This window comes from Hippoglossus stenolepis, chromosome 20, assembly GCF_022539355.2.
Source record: "Hippoglossus stenolepis isolate QCI-W04-F060 chromosome 20, HSTE1.2, whole genome shotgun sequence".
In the NCBI taxonomy this organism is placed as follows: domain Eukaryota; kingdom Metazoa; phylum Chordata; class Actinopteri; order Pleuronectiformes; family Pleuronectidae; genus Hippoglossus; species Hippoglossus stenolepis.
Window position 1 is genome coordinate 8,771,630 of NC_061502.1, and position 18,766 is coordinate 8,790,395.

Consider the following 18,766-nt stretch of genomic DNA (forward strand, 5'->3'; position numbering starts at 1 on the left):
TTCACAAAGCCTGTTTATCTGAGGTTACAGTCTGTCCAAAAACCTTTTTAATGTCCAAAGCAGTTCTATTGAAAATAATTGTTATTATTATTTTTAAACGTAATCCTACGCCTCCCCACATCAAATAGGTTAAGCAAGTATGAATATTTTGAAAAACAATCTGCATTGTGTCTATAGCTGTATGGAAATATCACAGGGGGTGACCCCGGTGGGAGGACGCTGCTCGCTTGCGTTGCATTTTATATTTTCCTCGGCTTTCTCGCCGCTTTGAAATCCTCTAAGGATGCCTCGGAAGTAGTTTATCTCACGGAACAAAACATCAAAAACAGTTGAAAGGAGTTGAAAACCTCTGGATTACCCTGTATTACAGCCCTGTGCCTTTTTCCTCTGGCCAACCTCACCTCCATTGGGAAAAAAAATTGTTTTGTTTACAGCATTCATATTAGTGGTGGCTAAGAAAATAATCGGACTCTGAAAACCATCAGTGACGCACATACCTGTAATTGAACCACAAACTGTAGCACAGTGTGGAACCTATTTTTTTGGCCTAATCCATGTGTGAACAACGTAACTGAAAGCGGCAACTCCGCTGACTTGCAGTTTTCGTCATGTGTGGGCAAAGTGTGAGAGCTCGTGAAGTGGACGTTTCCAGGGTATTGCACCATACTCGAGTGAAATACAATAACCATTCTCAGGAACTGCACTTGCAGAGAAAGACTGCACTGTAGAGGGTTGCAGCTTCCAGTTACAAACACGAAGCGAGCAGAGAAAACCCGACTAATTTCTCTCCTGAGATCCTTTTTGGCATGATCCGCTTACACAGGCGAGAAATGGTTGTTGAAATCATGAAAAGCTGACTCACCGACAGATAATTGAGAGAGTCAGACACTCGAGTCACATCGAAAAAGAAAACAACTCCAATCTCAAACGATTGAAAGCTTGTGATTATATTTGCAACTTTATATATTTTCCTAAAGCATTTACAACTTTACAAATTACCTTTAAAGAGAGCGCACAACAAATCAGACATCACCAGAGGACGAGCAAAATATTTTCCTGCTCACTGTCTTGTTTGCTCAGGCTAACACACAGAATGAACGCTGGAAAACACACCAGTCTTCTTTTGATCTATAGTGCTAATGAATTCGATCTGCCTGTGTCTGTGTGAGTGTGTGTGCCTGTGTGTGTGTGTGTGTGTGTGTTGAGCAGCACTTGTTTAGCATATCCTGGTGAGAAGGAAAAGTGGAGCATGCTCTTTGTTTTGTCTTGTAGGAGCATTTTCAGCCCTGATGACTAGGCAAGCATCCCATTATTTATTGTGCTGCAGCGTGTTCACTGACAAAGACATCAGCGAGTGACTCACTTCTTACTCACGTCAGTAATGAGACCTCTTCCCCAGCCGCTGCTGCTGCAGACGCACCCACTGCTGATGCATGTGCACCAGCAGCGATGTTAAACCCACAACAGCTCAGGGTGAGCTCTGACGCAGCAGGATTCATGTGCACGGGTGTAGTTCCTTCATGGGCTGAGCTGACTTCTTTGGTTTGGATTAAACTGGAACCAATTCAACTAGAGGAAAAACACATTGTGATGGGATTGAAAATATATCCACCATTGTATTACGCTATTAATGGAAATATTATAGAAACAAGCAATAGCCTAAACTGCTTATAACTAGTTAGCTGAAACACCACTTAGCCTGTTGCAAACAAGCAGGGAAGTTGATATAGTGAGCTAGAAGTATGGGATGGTTCAAATCGATTTTTGAACCATTCATTAGTTGGTATTAATAATGAATAAATGGCCAACATATAGTTTAAGTTACTAAACCAGTTCAACGAGTAGTTGGCTGAAAGTATGGACAAAGTAGTTAAAAAGTTATCAAAATGAATAAAGAAACAGCAACAGCTAAAAGTAATGGACCAAATGGAATTAATATCTAAGTAAAGCTTAAACACTTTGAAAACTAGCTACATTTAATAAAAACAGTTGAAAGAGCTAAAATAAATGGTTAACCCATTGAAATTAAAGTGATGAATAAACAATAAGTTCGCTAAATTTACACCATAGACGTGTTTATAAAGATGGATGACATGACAGTGCCCCAAAAAGTGAAGCCAGAGTGTCTCGATCACCACCTGGTGGCTGGCTGCAGTATAGGTCATCAACCCTGCCTCCTCCATGTTAGTGGATGGGACTTGGACAAAACAAAAACATCTTTTATCAAAGATGAATTATGTTATGTTATGTATTATCACATTGATGTATGTTCAAGTGTTACTTTTCTGTTAAATTTGGTTTGAATCAGTTATTTGATCCTACAAAAACTGGTTAAAACGTCACGATTGACGACTGATTCTGACTCGCGATTGGTCGACATGTGTATTAGCGGGATTTCAAAGATGGCAGCCTTAGTATCCAGAATATTGTGGCTTCATTTCTGTATGGAGGGAGGAAGTGGATAAAGTGGATATATAAAGTATAGTGTATAGAAAGTTGAAATTGTTAGCAAAAGGCAGTATATAAATTGTTGATTTGTTCTGCTACATGTTTAGACGGTTAAAATAATTCGCAAAAAGTAATGTGTACATTTTAAATAGGCCAGTTCATCCAGTACACAGCACTTTGTCGGTGGTGTCCGTCAGAGGGCACCTGAGCAGTTTTGTTGAAGCCGTTGGTTTGTTAGACAACAAAGGTTTGGAATCGCAGATATATAATAAGATACATAACAGACAATCACAACACAGTGAAACATAATTGCTGCTGTTAGACTGCGAATATCACTTTGGCTCGAAGGCACTGTAATGTCAGTATGCCCTGTTCTTGTTCGTGAGCGAGAAATGTTTAGTTGAGTGCAGCTCCGCATTTACAAGCTCAATAACCACGACGGTTACACCACAAAGAGAGAAGCGTGTTTTCCTGCACAAGGCACCGAGAACACTGCAACTATAAACTCCAGAGCTCCTCCTCTGTCTGTTTCTGGCAAAAAAACCACCTACACACCATGACTCAGTCTGTGTTTGCTTTTTGTTTTAAGGACAACTCGAGCATCTCAATTACGCAGACAGTTCTCTCGGGTTGCGGAGGATTTGTGTTTTTTGGGAGATATGAATCTGAATATTGAGCTTTATGTTATTGACTCACAGAGGAAAACAGTTTTGCGTTTTAGAAAGGCCATCCTTCCTTTCTGATTTATTTGTCATTACATTTGAACATGTCTTTATTTGCACTATGTACATGTTGCCTTCACACAAGATTGAAAAAAAAAAAATCCCAAAACATATATGTAATTAAAAAAAAAGTTAAATTTGGCTAAAGTGCACGACACAAATAAAGCACTATCACCCTGGCATTGAGGAATGCATGAAGCAAATGGGGTTTTTTTTGCGCGTGGATTTGCACACCAGCTCATCACAATGAGAAGGAAATAACAACTGCATTGAAACCAACATACTGTTGTAAAACACTGAACAACACCGGGTTGCCAAAGAAGCCAGATAGAAACACATCATTTTTAATGACACGCTACATAACACAAAGCATGTTCATCATCATCATCATCATCATCATCATCATCATCATCGTCATCAGCAATAAAGGTTTCTCCAAGATATGAAAGCAAACATTTCTTTATAGTTACAGTGATGGTCGTGACGTGTGCATACACTGAACTGGAATCAGTCGCTCGTGAGTTACCGCTGGGACGTGTGTTCAGACATATTCAGTGAAATGACCGGGGGGTCTTCAGATGACCAGAAACTCAATGAGATGAATCTGAGGGCTCCAACTAAATACCCGTTTCATCAGTTTGTTAGATACTTAGCAGGATTAAGTAAAAACTACTGGACGGATTATAATGAAACTTGTTGGAAGGATGTGGCATGACTCAAGGACGAAGACATCAAATGTTGGTACCGATCCGGATAGAGGATCGGCACAAATTTAAATTGGTTTCATTTCTAAGAGGAAAATTCTTGGATCTTGAATGTTTAGGGGACTAGTGAATTTAAATGTGGTTTCATAAGGGGACTGTTGGGCCTTGGTGGAGGTCTGCTCCTTACTGGATACCATTCTAGCTATGGTTTTTATCTGACTGCTCCAAGTAAGTATTAGCTGCAGGTTTATTAAAAGCAAAGCACAGCGGGAACTTCCCCAATGTAGTCAATATTCAATCTTCATTAGCAGGGAACCGGCTTGCATGTTTATTTTTAAATGTTCACAGAGCCGAGGATGTATAAATGGATTATTTACTCGCAGGCTCTGACAGAACCCGGTGACGGCAAAAGTGGCTTATTAGTGAAATTAATGTGGTTGTGCTATTTTAAGGGCAATGCTCCAGAGTGTACACGTTCCTTCAGAAAAAGCCATTACAGGGGAACTAATTGTGCACCATAAATGTCAGGTATGACTAATGCAGGAAGTGTGCAGGGAAAACTAAGTGCGTAGTGTCACCTCATGAGGGTTTACTGTTTGAACTAGCATCTGCCAGGTGTAAAATCTACAGTGTCGAAAAAAAAGCCAATCAAATGCTCGGTCATTAATAAGCCCTTCATACAAGCATAATCAGTGGGTTTCAACTCAAGTAAGAATCCTTGAAACTGTTTTCACAACTCATCAAACATCTCAATGCTTCATCAACATGAATTACTCTGCGTAACAGCTGAAGTGAGGAATATGGGGAAAAGTATTGCGCGAAATATGAGCCCCTTCACAGGGCTGATCAATTTTAATTCAAGCTCTTTTTTATGATCTGACGAAAAAGCTCTAAATCCTCTCAGTCATGCGTAGCAGGGTACCGCCGGCATAAGTAGAGTCATGCAAAGAATAATTTATCACAGCTACATTCAAAGCTGTCAGACTGCCGACACTTTGTTTATATGCGCGGCCCCCGAGGATATGTGAGGCCGCCTTTTAATGACACCATCTACCTGATTTACAGTAGGCCTTCCACGCCCACTGTGACTGGCTGATGCTTCGCTTCATGCCATGTTACCAGAGGCAGCATTTTTTTTTTTTGTGACACCGGAAGGCAGTTTCCCCCCCTGGAATTTCTGACCATCTGTCCGACCTCACATCAGTGATTTACTTCCGAGACCGTAAATGAAGATTCCTTTCAAATTAGACCAATCAAGGTGACTTTGGACAGCAGGCGACATAAAAACGACAAACGTAAAAAACAAAGCACAGTTTTGCATGTATGTAGGCAAACTATATCGGGCACAAACAGCTTTTGTTGGACTTCAGGGCACATGTTGAACGGATGGACGTCGTCGTCTTCAAGGTAAAATACGGGTCTGTGGCTCCGTTGAGATTCTTGTGACTCATGCCAGTGCATATGGTTCAGTAAGAAAACAGCCTCTGATCCTGGCTGAATGTGATCTCTCTTTTTTTTTTTTCAACCCTCTCAGACTTTTATTCCTTATAGATGGAAACTATTATCAGTAGTTCTGTATTTTTTTTTTCTCTTTAGGGATGAAAGCCCTCCTTTGTCATGATGCATGTTGCCACTTTTTTTTTTTCTTCCACTTAGAGACAGTCAGACTTAGAAGTTGATGGGGGCCGACTATGGTCTATTAAAGACAGTCCTGGTTGGCAAAGTGAGATAAGAGGGGACAGGACTCCAGTTTTAACAGCAGCTCAATAACAATAACATCGAGTTGACTGATTTTTGTGTCTTTAATAATTGCCTCAGTCGAGGGACTTATTGTCTCAGTCTTGTCACTGAAACGTATCTGTAGGGCGACTTAGACGTTCGCAACCAGCCAGAAAGTGGATGAAGCCAAAAGAGGTTGAAGTCAATGGGATGCAAACTGGGCTCCAATACTTCCATTACTCACAACACCCCATTTAACAGACAAAACTTTGACTATCCCCAATTCCCCCTCTTCTTACCCTCCATCTTGACCTCTCCCCAGTCACTGTGGCTAATATTGGCTGACAGAGAGCCTGTAGGGAGAGAGGGGCTGGAAAGAACGGAAAGGAAGAAAAAAAAACGTACATCCTCGGAAAACTTTCCTTGAAAGTCCGCAGGAGCAATGCAGTTCCCCAGAGGGCGTTGTTCTCTTCCTGGGCTCCCCGGAGGTGCGTGGAGAGAAGCCGCGTCTGCTGCTATATGTGTCCTGGTTTCGAAAGGTAGGCGATGAGAGCTACCACCACCCCCACATACACACCAGTGCCTATAGTGATGGAGAGGGCGGCGAGGAACAGAGCGCGTCGGGAGGCGATGTTGGCCATGGGGAAGTCACCTTTGTTCACCGCCTTGGAGGTCTGGAGGAGAGGAATGGTGAGAGAGAGAAGAAGAGTCAGACACAGTTTGGATGGACCCCGAGAGAACAGACAACCTCACTTTTCAAGAGCGCCATAATTACAGAAGCTGTTATTTCTGTGGCTGTGTAGGAGAGAAAAAAAAAAGGGAATTGAACGGGAGGATGGGCCCATTGACCGAGTGGCTCAGCGTTACCCTGGAGAGCTCACTATGCCTGGCAGCACCGAAAAATGGCAATTAGTGTGAAAATGTCAAGAACTGTATGTTATGATCATCTCAGCCAAGCGCACGGAATCATGAACGACACACGAGAAGAGCACATTCATCATAATTTGTCATTGAAAAAAAACAAATTCCACAAAGAGAGGCAAAAAAGAAGGCAACAAATTTAAAGTATTGACATGAGTTCTATTGTTTGCTTTGCTGTGTGTATTTCAAGTAAAAACAGAAGCAGGTTCTTTATGAATCCATTTTGCTTTATTGCACGCAGGACTTGTTTTTTTTTACCATTGCCATGAGTCAGTTACCATGTATTTAAGGTTATAGTGCATCTTTACAGTGCACTATAGGCACATTTAGGTCCTCTCTGTGGCGTTGTGCTATCTTCTCAAATAAAAAGTCCTCCACTACTATAATATGACCACAGTGTATAACAATTGAAATCTTAATTGTTAAACAGCAGCTCATTGAAAACTATATAATATAAGACAATTTCCCTCAATAAAGACTTATTTAAATAATTTATTCTACCGTGCGCATGAAATTGACTGGTGTTACAATTATTTGGGCTGTATAGAATTTGTAATCTTCGAAACAAAACACTTTCTGTTGTTTTTAGTCATCTTCTGAACCGAGCATCACATCGAAAACAACCATCGCATCGAGCTCATCACCAGCACCACAGTCACCGTGTTCTCCTCTTCATGTCCGTGGCCCTTTGCCCTGACATCGCTCTCTCCTCTGATGACTCTCGAGTGGCCGGTGCTTCAAAAAGGCACCCGAGAGCCACAGCGCGCCCAACCGCAGAGCCAATCAATACGTGACAAGAAAAACAGGAACAAATACTGGAATGCATTATTCAGTATTTTGTTGTATTCCGAGATAGTTAATTCATAAGTAATTGATTAAACGCGTAATGTGTTGCTTTCAAAACAATTACGAGAGACTGAGTTTGTGTGACATTGTGAAGTAGCGTGGGATCAGGGAGTTGTTTGCATCACCGGTGCCGTCATTGCAGCCATTTGCCTTCGGTAATGATTCTTTTAGTGAGGGTCATTATCAGCGGAGGATTCCTCCTCGCCAAGATAAACAGTGCAGGTGATTAAAACCAGTAAAAAACGGAGGAAAGACCTTCCACATTAAAAACCTGTGTCTCTCTTCCGTCGTTTTAAAGGGGCCATAAGAGTCAAGCACTAACTTTTGTTTTGTTGTATTTCCGATAATAAAAGTACCTTCAACAAAATATTGAAATAGGTCTTATCATGTTTTTTAGATTTCAATGCAGAAAACTTGCCTGTTGTGCTTTTAACAGATCATTATAAGTGATAACTGGATTCAAACCATTTAGTATTAATTAGAAATAGAGTACTTGCATGACTTATTGATGACAAGTTAATGAGTAATCAATTAATCATATGTAATTTTTTTACTTAAGCTAACAAATTATTTATAGCTGCATAAATCTTTTTTTTTAATATCCAGCTGATATGAAGTTGAAGACATTAGCTTCCAATTGGACTTTTGTGTTTGGCAATTTGACAAATATATTGATCAATATTAATAATTATTGGTGTGTCCGGTTAATACTATTGACGAGGGATTCAACGTGTTTGTTAGACCACATGAATACACACAACAATAACAGCGAATGTAAACAGAACTCATATATTTTATAGTTCAAGGTGTTTATTCAGTTTAGGATTGAACCACAAATAAATCAAATGACCATTTTCTACAGCCCTAATTAGGTTTTTTAATCAATAGCTTGTTGCTCTCCTCAAGAACATTGTTTGTGCCATAAGGCAACAGCAACAAGGCTTTTAACTAAAAATAAGAGTGCCACACATATCGTACAATACAAACTCAGTAAAGACTGAAAAGGCAGGTGGGCGTGACTGCCGCTGGGATTTGAACTAATGAGCTTGCCTGCTAGAACTAGTAGTTTGGGAGCGGAGACTTTGGCTTTGTGTATTCTCAGTGGGATTACACCTTTTCAAACGGCGGAGAAGCTTTATTGTGTTTCCTGTCTTCCTCGGCACAGATCGTTGCAGCGTATTCTGTGATGGTACATTTCCAAATAACTGATGTTGTGTGAACTCTTTTTGCAACAATTTTCGTTGTCTTATGTGGACGTCTGACTCTTCTCACACTGTGTGTTGCTTCAGTCCTACTTGTCAGCTCTGTGAGGATATTGCTAGAGCCTGATTTAAAAGTCATCGTGCAGATGACTTTGCAGAAAACAGCTGCCTGTTGACGCTGAAGAACAGAAACAGATTAGTGAGCCAAAATAGTTAAGTCACAGGCTATAAAACCAAAACACTGAGCTGAAAATGGTATAATGGGATAATATATAGAGTTTATATGACAGGTAGTCAGTAGCTGGGATAAAAACATTCATTAGAGCACTTTCAAATCATTTGCCGCTTCAGTGAAATCTCAAAGGTGATCAATGAACAAAACCACAAAAATACATTTAAGATATTTTAAACAGAAATAACAACAGTTTGGAGCATTTCAGTGACGCTGAAATGAGTCATGGGTTCTTGTCCTTTTTTTATATAAATCCACACAACCTGGGTAACCGAAATAAGCAGTTATCTTGAAAAATGTGATGATAAATAGTGGTTTGTTGTGTTCATCCGGTCCATTGTCGCTGTGTTTACAAAGCTCTTGCTATCTTACTATTTGAATGGACTTGCTTTATACGAAAAAACACAGAGGGAAGAGAAGAGAAAGGCCTCTTTTGATTTCTTGCTTTCATTTACATCAGAGGTCAGAACCCCAGCAGAAATTACACACGACGGCAGAAAGTCTAACCGTGGCATTGTCTGGGCTTTGTATTGGCTTTTCCATTTTTCACCCTCCTTCCCCTAAACTAATTTCTGCTCTGTTTTATTCCAGAAGTCGTCACATATTAATCTTTTGATTTATCTTTTTTTCCACTCGATGAGATTCAGTGGTCAACAGTTCACCATGTTGCTAAATCCCAGTCGTAATTTGTTGTGCCTTTAACACAATGCATCCATCAGACTATTGTGCTGGATGTATGGCAGTGTGATTTGAAAAGAAGAGGCTGTGCGTTTGCGTGAAATTATGTTGATTGTTATGCCGGAGCCGTTCTCATAATGATGGAGCTGATTTGTGTGCGTGAGATAAAGCTGGCATCAGGGTCACTTCCTCCAACTCCGAAACCTTGGTCATCTAATAAAAGCCCTATTCATTTATTTAATCCCAACTGAGGTGGAGAGGGATTGTGACTGTTAGTTAGAGGCAGCGTCCAAGCACCGGAGAAAGAAATCCTTGTTTTGACCTTCACCTTTGCTTACAAGCTCTCAGAAAAATGGATGAAAGTAGCTCAATAGAGGTTTTTCTTTTGCAGGATGCCTAACCCCACACATCACAGAAGAGTGATAAGCTCTGTTTCTTAAATATTACAGCTTTTGACTGTGCTGCCTATGAGAGTAAGTATTAATTTAAAAATTAGGCATAGAGTTAATGATCTACTGAGTGTGCCACATGGCTTTTATAGCACTGCCATACAAGCCAGTAGCCAGATTTCGGCAGGTTCGGCTTTTAATGCTATTGCGATTAAAAGGCTCGAACACCTGAAGACGGCGAGATACAATTGAAGACTATCATTATTATTTCCACTACAACAACAACCAGTCTTACAGATTTCAAACGATAAACTCTCTCTCTCCGAGGGCGAAACCTTATTCAGAAGTTCTTTGTTCATGGTGTCATTCATTCTGATCAATAGAACTCAACACAATAGAAGATCTGAATTAGGTTGGTGTACCTTAGGGATCAGTCCTTGGCCCCTTTGCTTTTTCTATCCATCTTGTATATGTATTGCATTTGTATATACAGTGTTCAAGATGATACAAAGCAATATGTGACCTTCTTGTAAAGCCAAATGACCTTTTCCAACTCCATTTAGAAGCATATAATAAAGTTGTTAGGCCAGCCATATACGGCCATTCATTTAAAAAAAATAAGACGTTCCAGCCTTGTGTCAAGGCTAATTGGAACACAGCATGTTTTCATCTTATTCTCATCTTAGAATAAAGTCTTCAAAACAGGCCACAAATACACAGCACACCAGTACACAGTTAATAAACACTACACGGTACAACTATTGTGTATAAAGCCTTACATGGACTTGCACCACCCTCTTCAATCTTTGGAACCTTATCTCCTTGTTGTCTTGAAATGAAATGGTGTAATGGTGAATAGTCATGATGCTGCATGGCACTTTATTGGTTGGTTGGTGCGCTCATGCTCTCTTCGAAGCACCAGCCTTGTATAATGTACTATATATATATATATATATATATTTATCAATGTGAGTATGTTTCCTTGAATCCCCTTGAGAGGAAAATGGTTAGAAAGATTATTCTTATCTCCACAACCTTGACAGAATGACTGAAATTTGGTGTCATAGAAAATCCAGATAACATCTCCTACTTAGCTGCATGGAGCCTCATACTGAGATTTGCTCTCTGAAGTCAATTCAGCATCGTTAACAGGTTTTTCTTCCAAATACACAACGCCCACAGCCCGGAAACCACTCTCCTTCTCTCCCTCCCCCTCTCTGTGTCTGTCTTGTGCAGACACACAAATGCAAATACATAACGGTTTCACAACTCCTCATTCATTTTCCTCCATTACGATGACTTGTGCGCCATAAGATAACTTTAGAGGAGTCTGATTTGCATAATCGTGACAGGAATCGCTGCTGCTGCTCCTCATCTCTGCACTCTCCAGCGCAGATGTCTCGGAGCTGAGAGAAACATTTATCAGCATCTCCAAACAAAACACTCACCCTATTAGTGGCAGTAATTGAAACTCAATTCCGTTTCCCAATCAAATGCTCAAAGCTAATTTTCCCCAGATATTCATGGTATTCTAGTCATTATCGTTTGCGGCTGTGCGTGTGTGTGGGCGGTTAATGCTGGATCCTTTAACTGTGCAGCACTGTTTACCACAAAGACGTTGCGCAGTATTAAAGTTGTAGTCTTTGGCAAATAGGATACGAACCATTTAAAGCGAATGAATGCACGTGTGCGTCTTTGTGTGTACGTTCGTGAGCTGTGACGCTCTCGCCGAATTCCTCTCCTTGGGAAGCCATTCCGTTCTCTCTCTGTTTGACTAAGCTTGACCTTCCAGTGGGACAAAGACACTATTGATCTGCTGTCTACAGACTCTATTACACTTGCTAACCTGTTTGTTTGTAAATGCCCTCGGAGTAAGTGGTGAAGCTGATGTGCAATCATTTCCAAAAATGTTCTTCTTGGCTCATCAAGCTGCCCTTGTCAAATCCCATAATGCCTCTGCTTACACTGCCCCACGCAGGCAGAGAGCAGTAACTACAAGAAATGCGAAGTTGATAGGAAAGGGTTTGAAGCAACAAGTCCTAAATATCCGTTGCAGTGCCCCTGTTGTGGACCGGTCATGGATAAAATATATCAGTTTCAAATGGGAAGTGAACCGTGTCGTCCATGCTTTCACATCCTGTTGTTTACGGCCTGATAACAAGTAGCTGAGAAGAAAAAAAACACCTTAGAGTTCACCTTGTAATTCTGAGCCATCATCACTGGCTATTACATCTAAATATGTATCAGTGTTCACACTAAACTAATCAGTTCAGGTGATTTAAAATGAGCTGTACACTTTGTTTGTGTCTGCCTTCACTAGTCAATGAGCTGCTATGAAACCAAAATGAAAAAAACATTAGAGAGAAGAGGCCTAAATGTGTGGTGTATATCCTGTTTAGGCAATTCAAACTTTTTAAATTATTATCCTGCCCTTTCATAATGTTGTCATCATGATGAGTGACTCCCCTCACATGATGTTCCTTTTGGTTACTGGCATTTACTTTGTAAATACAAAATTACTCTGGTAGAATACGAGCAAAAATATAGCCCACATAAAACATTTAGAAAGAATATAAGCTATTAAACTGAAAGATAATTAGCCTTTAAACATTAAGTGAAACAGGCTTTCACCTTCATAATGTGTAAAGCCCGCTAGCATATTACCATTAGCATATCCTGTCGCTCTACAAACACATTACTTAACACAGAAAACGTTTCGTACCTTAAATGAACTTTAAACTGTGTAACTGACTCTGCAACATGACGTCTTTCACACTTTATGATTGGTTAATACAAATAAGCTTTAGATTATGTCTGTGATACTATAGGTTGCAAAACCTGAAGACCATATGACATCATTTTCTGAATTCATAGTGATTTCATGATGATATCCTTTCAATCTTACGTGCCAATCATATATTTTGGATCTAAGTAAACTTAATGCCATGTCCACAGTAGTATAGGATGCCGAGATAGTGGGAAAAATCCATCTTTGAACTATGCCTGTCATTTCGGACTTCTTTGTGATTTATTCCTGGTTATCATATGACATAATACGATGAGGAATACATTTCTGATCAATATAAGCTTTATATTGTCAATCATTTGTGAAAATATCTTAGAAAATGTGCCTTTCAGACCACAGTTTTGTTCACTGTGACCTTGACCTTTGACCGATCAGCTCTAAACGTTAATGTGGAGATATCTTCCAAAGTAATATTACAACCAAGTTTGATGAAAAGTTGTCCTTTAGTTTTTCAGGTATTCTGTATACATACACAAAAAGATCGGGGTGAAAATAGTTCCCTGCTTACATGGCTATGCAGATAGGCTCGTTAATTTATTAAGAAATAAAACACACCAGATAAAAAAAATGTTGCTCACTTTAAAGAACATGGTAGAATGATGTATCTGAATTCAACTTGTAACTCCATCACAAGTTCCTGCTATTTTTTAAATAAGTGTCAAATCAAATCTCACACTTTACCACATTTTACCTGCATTTTGTCCAAAGACACACATATATTGTTCTCTCAGGACAAACCGAAGTTTAGATCATTCCAGCTCCTGATAAGGGATGTACAATATCTCGTGTTGGCTCCTACAGAATTAATTCATTTAGTCGGAGGGGTTTCCTGAACAATCAAATGAAATGAAGACCACTGAAGTGGTTTATTGAGCTATAAAATGAAGCGATCCCAGACTCCCACCATATCTTCTCCTGACAGCTCTTCTGGACGGAACCTTCTGACGGCACTTTCCCTAAACACAGCCATCACTTCCCCATAATTACCCAGGAAGAATCAAATTAGCTTCTGACAAGATAATTCACTGACTGGCTTCATCTGCCTTGGACTGCTCGTGCCCACAGATAAGACAGCTAAATGCTCAAGCTTTTGAAGAGATAGTCAAAGGCAGAGCAATTTACTGAAAAGCTCATCCGTCTGTAACATGTGTGTGTAGAGTGTCCCTTTAAACATACACTATACATGTGTGTGTGTGTGAAGGCCTTTTAACGGATTTTGCCTTTTCATGTTGCTTTGAGGCAGAATTGATTAGCGGCGAGAAAAAAGGGCGGATCCCGGGGAGTTTTGTTTCCTCTAGAATTGAAAAGGGAAAGAAAGCCGTGTAGGAATCCATTAGACGACCATTATGTGCAGTTTGCCAATGTTATTTGTTGAGAACATATCGGTAAAAGCTTCAGAATCAACAGTGTTGTCTCGTCGGCTCGACACATCTCTTTATACGTTATGTCCTCCCTCTGCATGCTGCGCCACCCCTCATTTGCACGCTCCCAAGATTTCCGCATTGGTTTTGAAAATGTTCGAGCGGACAATCTCCTGCTGCATATGTGAAAGGAGAAAGAAAGCCCAGACGCCGTTGTGCAGGTATTATGCAGAGTTCGCGTCTGAAACTGGCTAAAGTTAAAAAATAGGCCCAGAAAGAAAGCTCCTTTTTATGCATGCAACAAAAAACACATCAGGAAAACAATCAGAAATAAAATCGTGCCTTCATGCATTTCTTATCTCGCATTATACTGTGTAAACTGCAGCTCAAACAGGTCAGTCTCATGTGTCTGAGAGCTCATCGGCTTTTAATATGTCGCCACACCTGTGATAGGGTTCATCTCCAATCCCCTTGAAATCCCCAGTAGTGCAAAGGGGGCTTCTCTCATCTGAGTATTTCAGACACCTCCTTTGTTGGAATTTACAGACCGAGCCTTGAGAGTGATTTATGTACTCTCCCCAAAGCCGCTTCTCAGCCTGTTTACAGAACATCAAGCAGCCATTATAGATTGGCCTTGAGTTATTGATGGGCACCTCGGTAAAAAGTGTCCTTGCGTCGGTGGAAAGCAAGTCAGCTGTCAGGCTCTTTTTTTCTTTCTTTTTTAAAATGTGTAATAGTCCTTAATCTTGAGGGTGATGAGTCATTCAAGGAGCTGGATGTGTGTGCGTGTGCTTGCATGTCCACAGATTCAGGGAAACGTGTCCGCGTGCACGTGGGCAGTTGCACCTGCTTCACGTTAGACGTCGAAAAACAGATGCTGCATGATTCATGTGTGTGGGTGTCAGACGACATCATTGGAGGCTATATATATTATGTATACTGTGTGTGTGTGTGTGTGTGTGTGTGTGTGTGTGTGTGTGTGTGTGTGTGTCTTTACCCCCTGCGAGAAGTAAAATGCTGCAATCCCCAGAGGCCAGAAACAGCAGAGCATGGAGAAGATGGCCAGGCCGAGATGATCCCGTGGCGGGACGACGATGAAGTTGTCCTCGCTCTCGCTGTCGCTGGAGCAGTCCGTCTGCACAGAGAACACAGAGTCAGGTCCCAACACACAACACACAACTCGTTTTGTGGCCCTGTACACGAAAGCAATCACAGTTCATGTGAGGTGATGTCGCAGTAGACAACATCAAGTCAACAAAAAACATCACTCAAAATTCTGCAGTTTGAGTCTGATCGAGCCGTACACCGTTCTTCCGAAATGTGAAATACCCTGTTAATAATGTAGTACAACATAAAAAAATAAATACAGTATCAGTTCTTTGTAAGAACCTGAATTGTTCACCCCTTTTTCCATCGCTTCACATGTTATTCCCCAGTACCTGCATAAACCTATGTAAAGCGTTTCCAAATTCCCCTACCAGCAGCTTCAATACTTAAGCGTTATATCATTTTTTGTTTGATCATATACAAATTCTAGTGTATCATTAGTTTTAATCTTCATATTTAGTATCTTTGCATTTTCATATTTTCACATTTATTATACAGACATGAGAGTAATATCAAGGTGAATAGCCTTATTTTCATAAATGTCAAATTATTCATTTTAGGCACGTGTTCACGATGCTATTCCCCAATTAAAAATAGTGTTCACTGCATTCAATTTGGGATGTATCACTTCTAACAGCTTTTGCATTGGTAAAATTCCATCTTTAAATCAAATCAAAGGTACAGGCCTCTCGTGGTTATTTAGAAATGTGACCAACATTTTATATATTCAGATTGATTCCTCCTCTGAACCCTTTCTCAAAAGTGTCAAGGAGATTCAGGGATTATTACAGGAGGAGGAACAGCTACACATTCCAATGAACTGCGATAAATCAAATGACATTTTTTTTTGTCAGAGACGGGCAATTTGACAAGAAGCAGTTTGCAGAATATACGGTTATACGGTTGGGACGTGTAAAAACAACACCGCTGCTGCCTGCTCACTGCTGCGTTGGCCTCCCTGCTGACAGTGTAGAGCACATCCTGCTGCTGACACTGGTTACAGCACATTGCACTACGCTTCATTGTTATTCCTGAGCATCATTAGATTGCTGAGATCCTAAAGGTGTGCAGGTGTAACTGGAGACAGGTAACTACACTGCATGTACCACAGTGAATTGCATTGCATCACATTCTCCTGTATCAACTGCATTGCGTTGAATCTGATCATGTCAAATTGCGTTGCATTGTAATAGAGGTTGAATCATATTGGATCAGGAGATGCTTCCTATGCATTGGATCATTGTTAATGCATCGAGATGTGTGTGACAGACGTGCACATCGCTCATTAAAATCAATTACAACTTCAGAAAACACCCTGATCCATTATACAAACACTTACATTGTTCATACTGTGCAGTTGACTGTTGTAATTCCTCCTTCCATCATTGTGTCATATCCCGCAGCCCCCCCTTTGGACCAATTATAGTCAGAGGTAAACCCTGTTCTTTCAGTGAGGCTTGTATATTTAGAAAAATTTGATTTAGTGATGTACTGATACTGATACCAGCATCGGAAATGCTCCCAATGCTTGGAAAATGCCAGGTGGGGCATTGCTAAGTACGAAATCCATGTAAGAATCCGATCGCTTTCCCGGAAATCGCTTCTTCGTCGCCACTCCAGATCAGCAGTTGCACTGTGCTGCCACTGGGAGGTGCTGCTTTTAGAGCGGAGAACAAAAAGCGATGCCAGTGTAGCGTTAGCCAGAGCAAGAGAGTCCCGCTGGAAAGTCCCACAAGTAAAACACTGAGTATGCAAGACTTCAGTTTCAAGCTATTTAAAGGAAGTAATTGTGTTTTGTCAGATTTATTTATTAGTGGTTTCTTTTTCAGTTATGACTGTGAAACTCGATAAAAGAAGTGCTACGGCATTCATTCACTCAATGTATTTGTTTTTCAAAATTAACCTGAGGCCCTACAACAATAACGGCAAACAGCACTTCGATACAGCGTTAGTGGCATATAACTGTTAAAACAATTATATTATGTAATATAGAATTTTTTTTTTTTTTAAATCCACTGGTATCAGATTGGTGCGTTGTATTACCGAAAAAAATGGTATCGCAACATCACATTGGTGATCTGCAGACAAACAGGTGGATTGGAGCAGATGGAAAAATAAAATAAAAAGTTTTTTCGAGAGTGACGAGCTTTGTTCAGGTTGATGTGATTTTCAAGGCGAGTGGGCGGGGGAGCGAATCTGTATTCACTGAAAGAGAAAAAGGCATTTGTGTAATGGGAAACAAAACACAGAGGAGTTGGCTGCATGCAGGATCATTTGGTTCCACGTAATGTCACAGCTCGTATTCATGGACTTTTTGGTGATGGACCATTTGTTTCTCATTAGTTTTGAAATATGCAGATTCCTACAGTTTGGCATCTAAACAACAAAAGGCATTAGGAAGAAGCCACGGTTGAAAGTGCACTTCATTTCAGACGTGAAATAGTTATGAATCAAACACACCTCCTCCCTCAAGCTTTATGAAACTATTTCACGCTCCACGCAACATTCCTCACATGGATCTGCGACGCCTCCAGCGAAAGAGATGCTCGTACATCTGCAGTCACTCGAAGGGGATACAGATGCTCAGTCCTGGTCCACAGCTGAGCATTTCAGCATTTGTAAAAAACATTTTGGCCACGTCAACTCCTAAAACGCTTGTTTAAAGTTGATCTTTCCCGACGACAAAGGAAGGATCAGGGATAGTGATTTATTTTCCCTCTGTGTCTGCGATGAAAAGAAGCTGCAGATTGAGGTCACGCGTTTCTACACGAGCAATTAAGCTGCATCCTTCAGACATCATCCTGTTTGAAGGATGATCCGGCACGAGGGCGGAACATGAAAAATGAATGCAAAAAAAAAAGAAGAATCAAGGCTAACAATATAGTGTTGTGTCGAAGAAAATGAATTCAATATTAAATTGAATATTTCATCAGAGATGAGGGGGGGGGGGAATCGAACGATGGGGACATGGAATGAAACTGGAACACACAGTATATTAATCAAATTTAGACAGCGATGCAATCTGATGAAGGGAATGTCTCGACCACCCTTTTCTTCCTGCAAGATGTGGCAGCTTGTCACCGTGGCCATTGTCAGACACCTCACATATGCAGAACGCAGCAGGAGGTTGTCCGACTAAGACGTGTCCACAACACCGGGAACACTTCCAGGATACTCAGGCGAGGGGTGGCGTCTGGGTAGAGCACGCAGGAGGAAGGAAATTAATAAATTCCTCTGGGGAAATCAAGTTCTCAAGTTTGAAGCATCGGCGTCGGCCCTCGTCACCAACGGCTCTCAGATCTCGCTGGCTTAAATTGACATCTCAGTTGGCGTCTTCTACACGTATGGCACCTTTTTTTTTCATCCCGAGATATTTGCAAGCAGCAGCTGCCAGGTCCCGGCTCTAAAATAGTGCTCGGAAAAAATGTTACTGCATGTCGGACAGCATCTTAAGTAATCCTTCATTTTGTAGGTATTTTTAATGGGATTTATATTTACAATAATCCCTACAGAATGTAAATCGTTTATTAATGACCCAGACAATCACGTTGATGGAATTTTTTTTTTCGGTGCAGCATTGAAAAAGCTCATCTCCAGCTGTGATGGATGAGTAGGCAATATGTGGACAATA

The 18,766-nt window shown here is 40.7% G+C and overlaps 1 protein-coding gene across 1 annotated transcript in view; it reads right to left on the reverse strand.

Moving 5' to 3' along the window:
• Positions 1 to 3,156: 3,156 nt before the first annotated feature.
• The window catches only part of syndig1l (synapse differentiation inducing 1-like), a 39,945-nt gene continuing 24,335 nt past the window's right edge, over positions 3,157 to 18,766 (reverse strand). Inside the window, exons 3-4 of the mRNA XM_035143389.2 lie at positions 15,026 to 15,163; positions 3,157 to 6,267 (exon numbers count right to left, since the gene is read on the reverse strand). Coding sequence (XP_034999280.1) covers positions 6,109 to 6,267; positions 15,026 to 15,163 — 297 coding nt within the window. The 3' untranslated portion in view covers positions 3,157 to 6,108. The remainder of the gene's footprint in view (positions 6,268 to 15,025; positions 15,164 to 18,766) is intronic.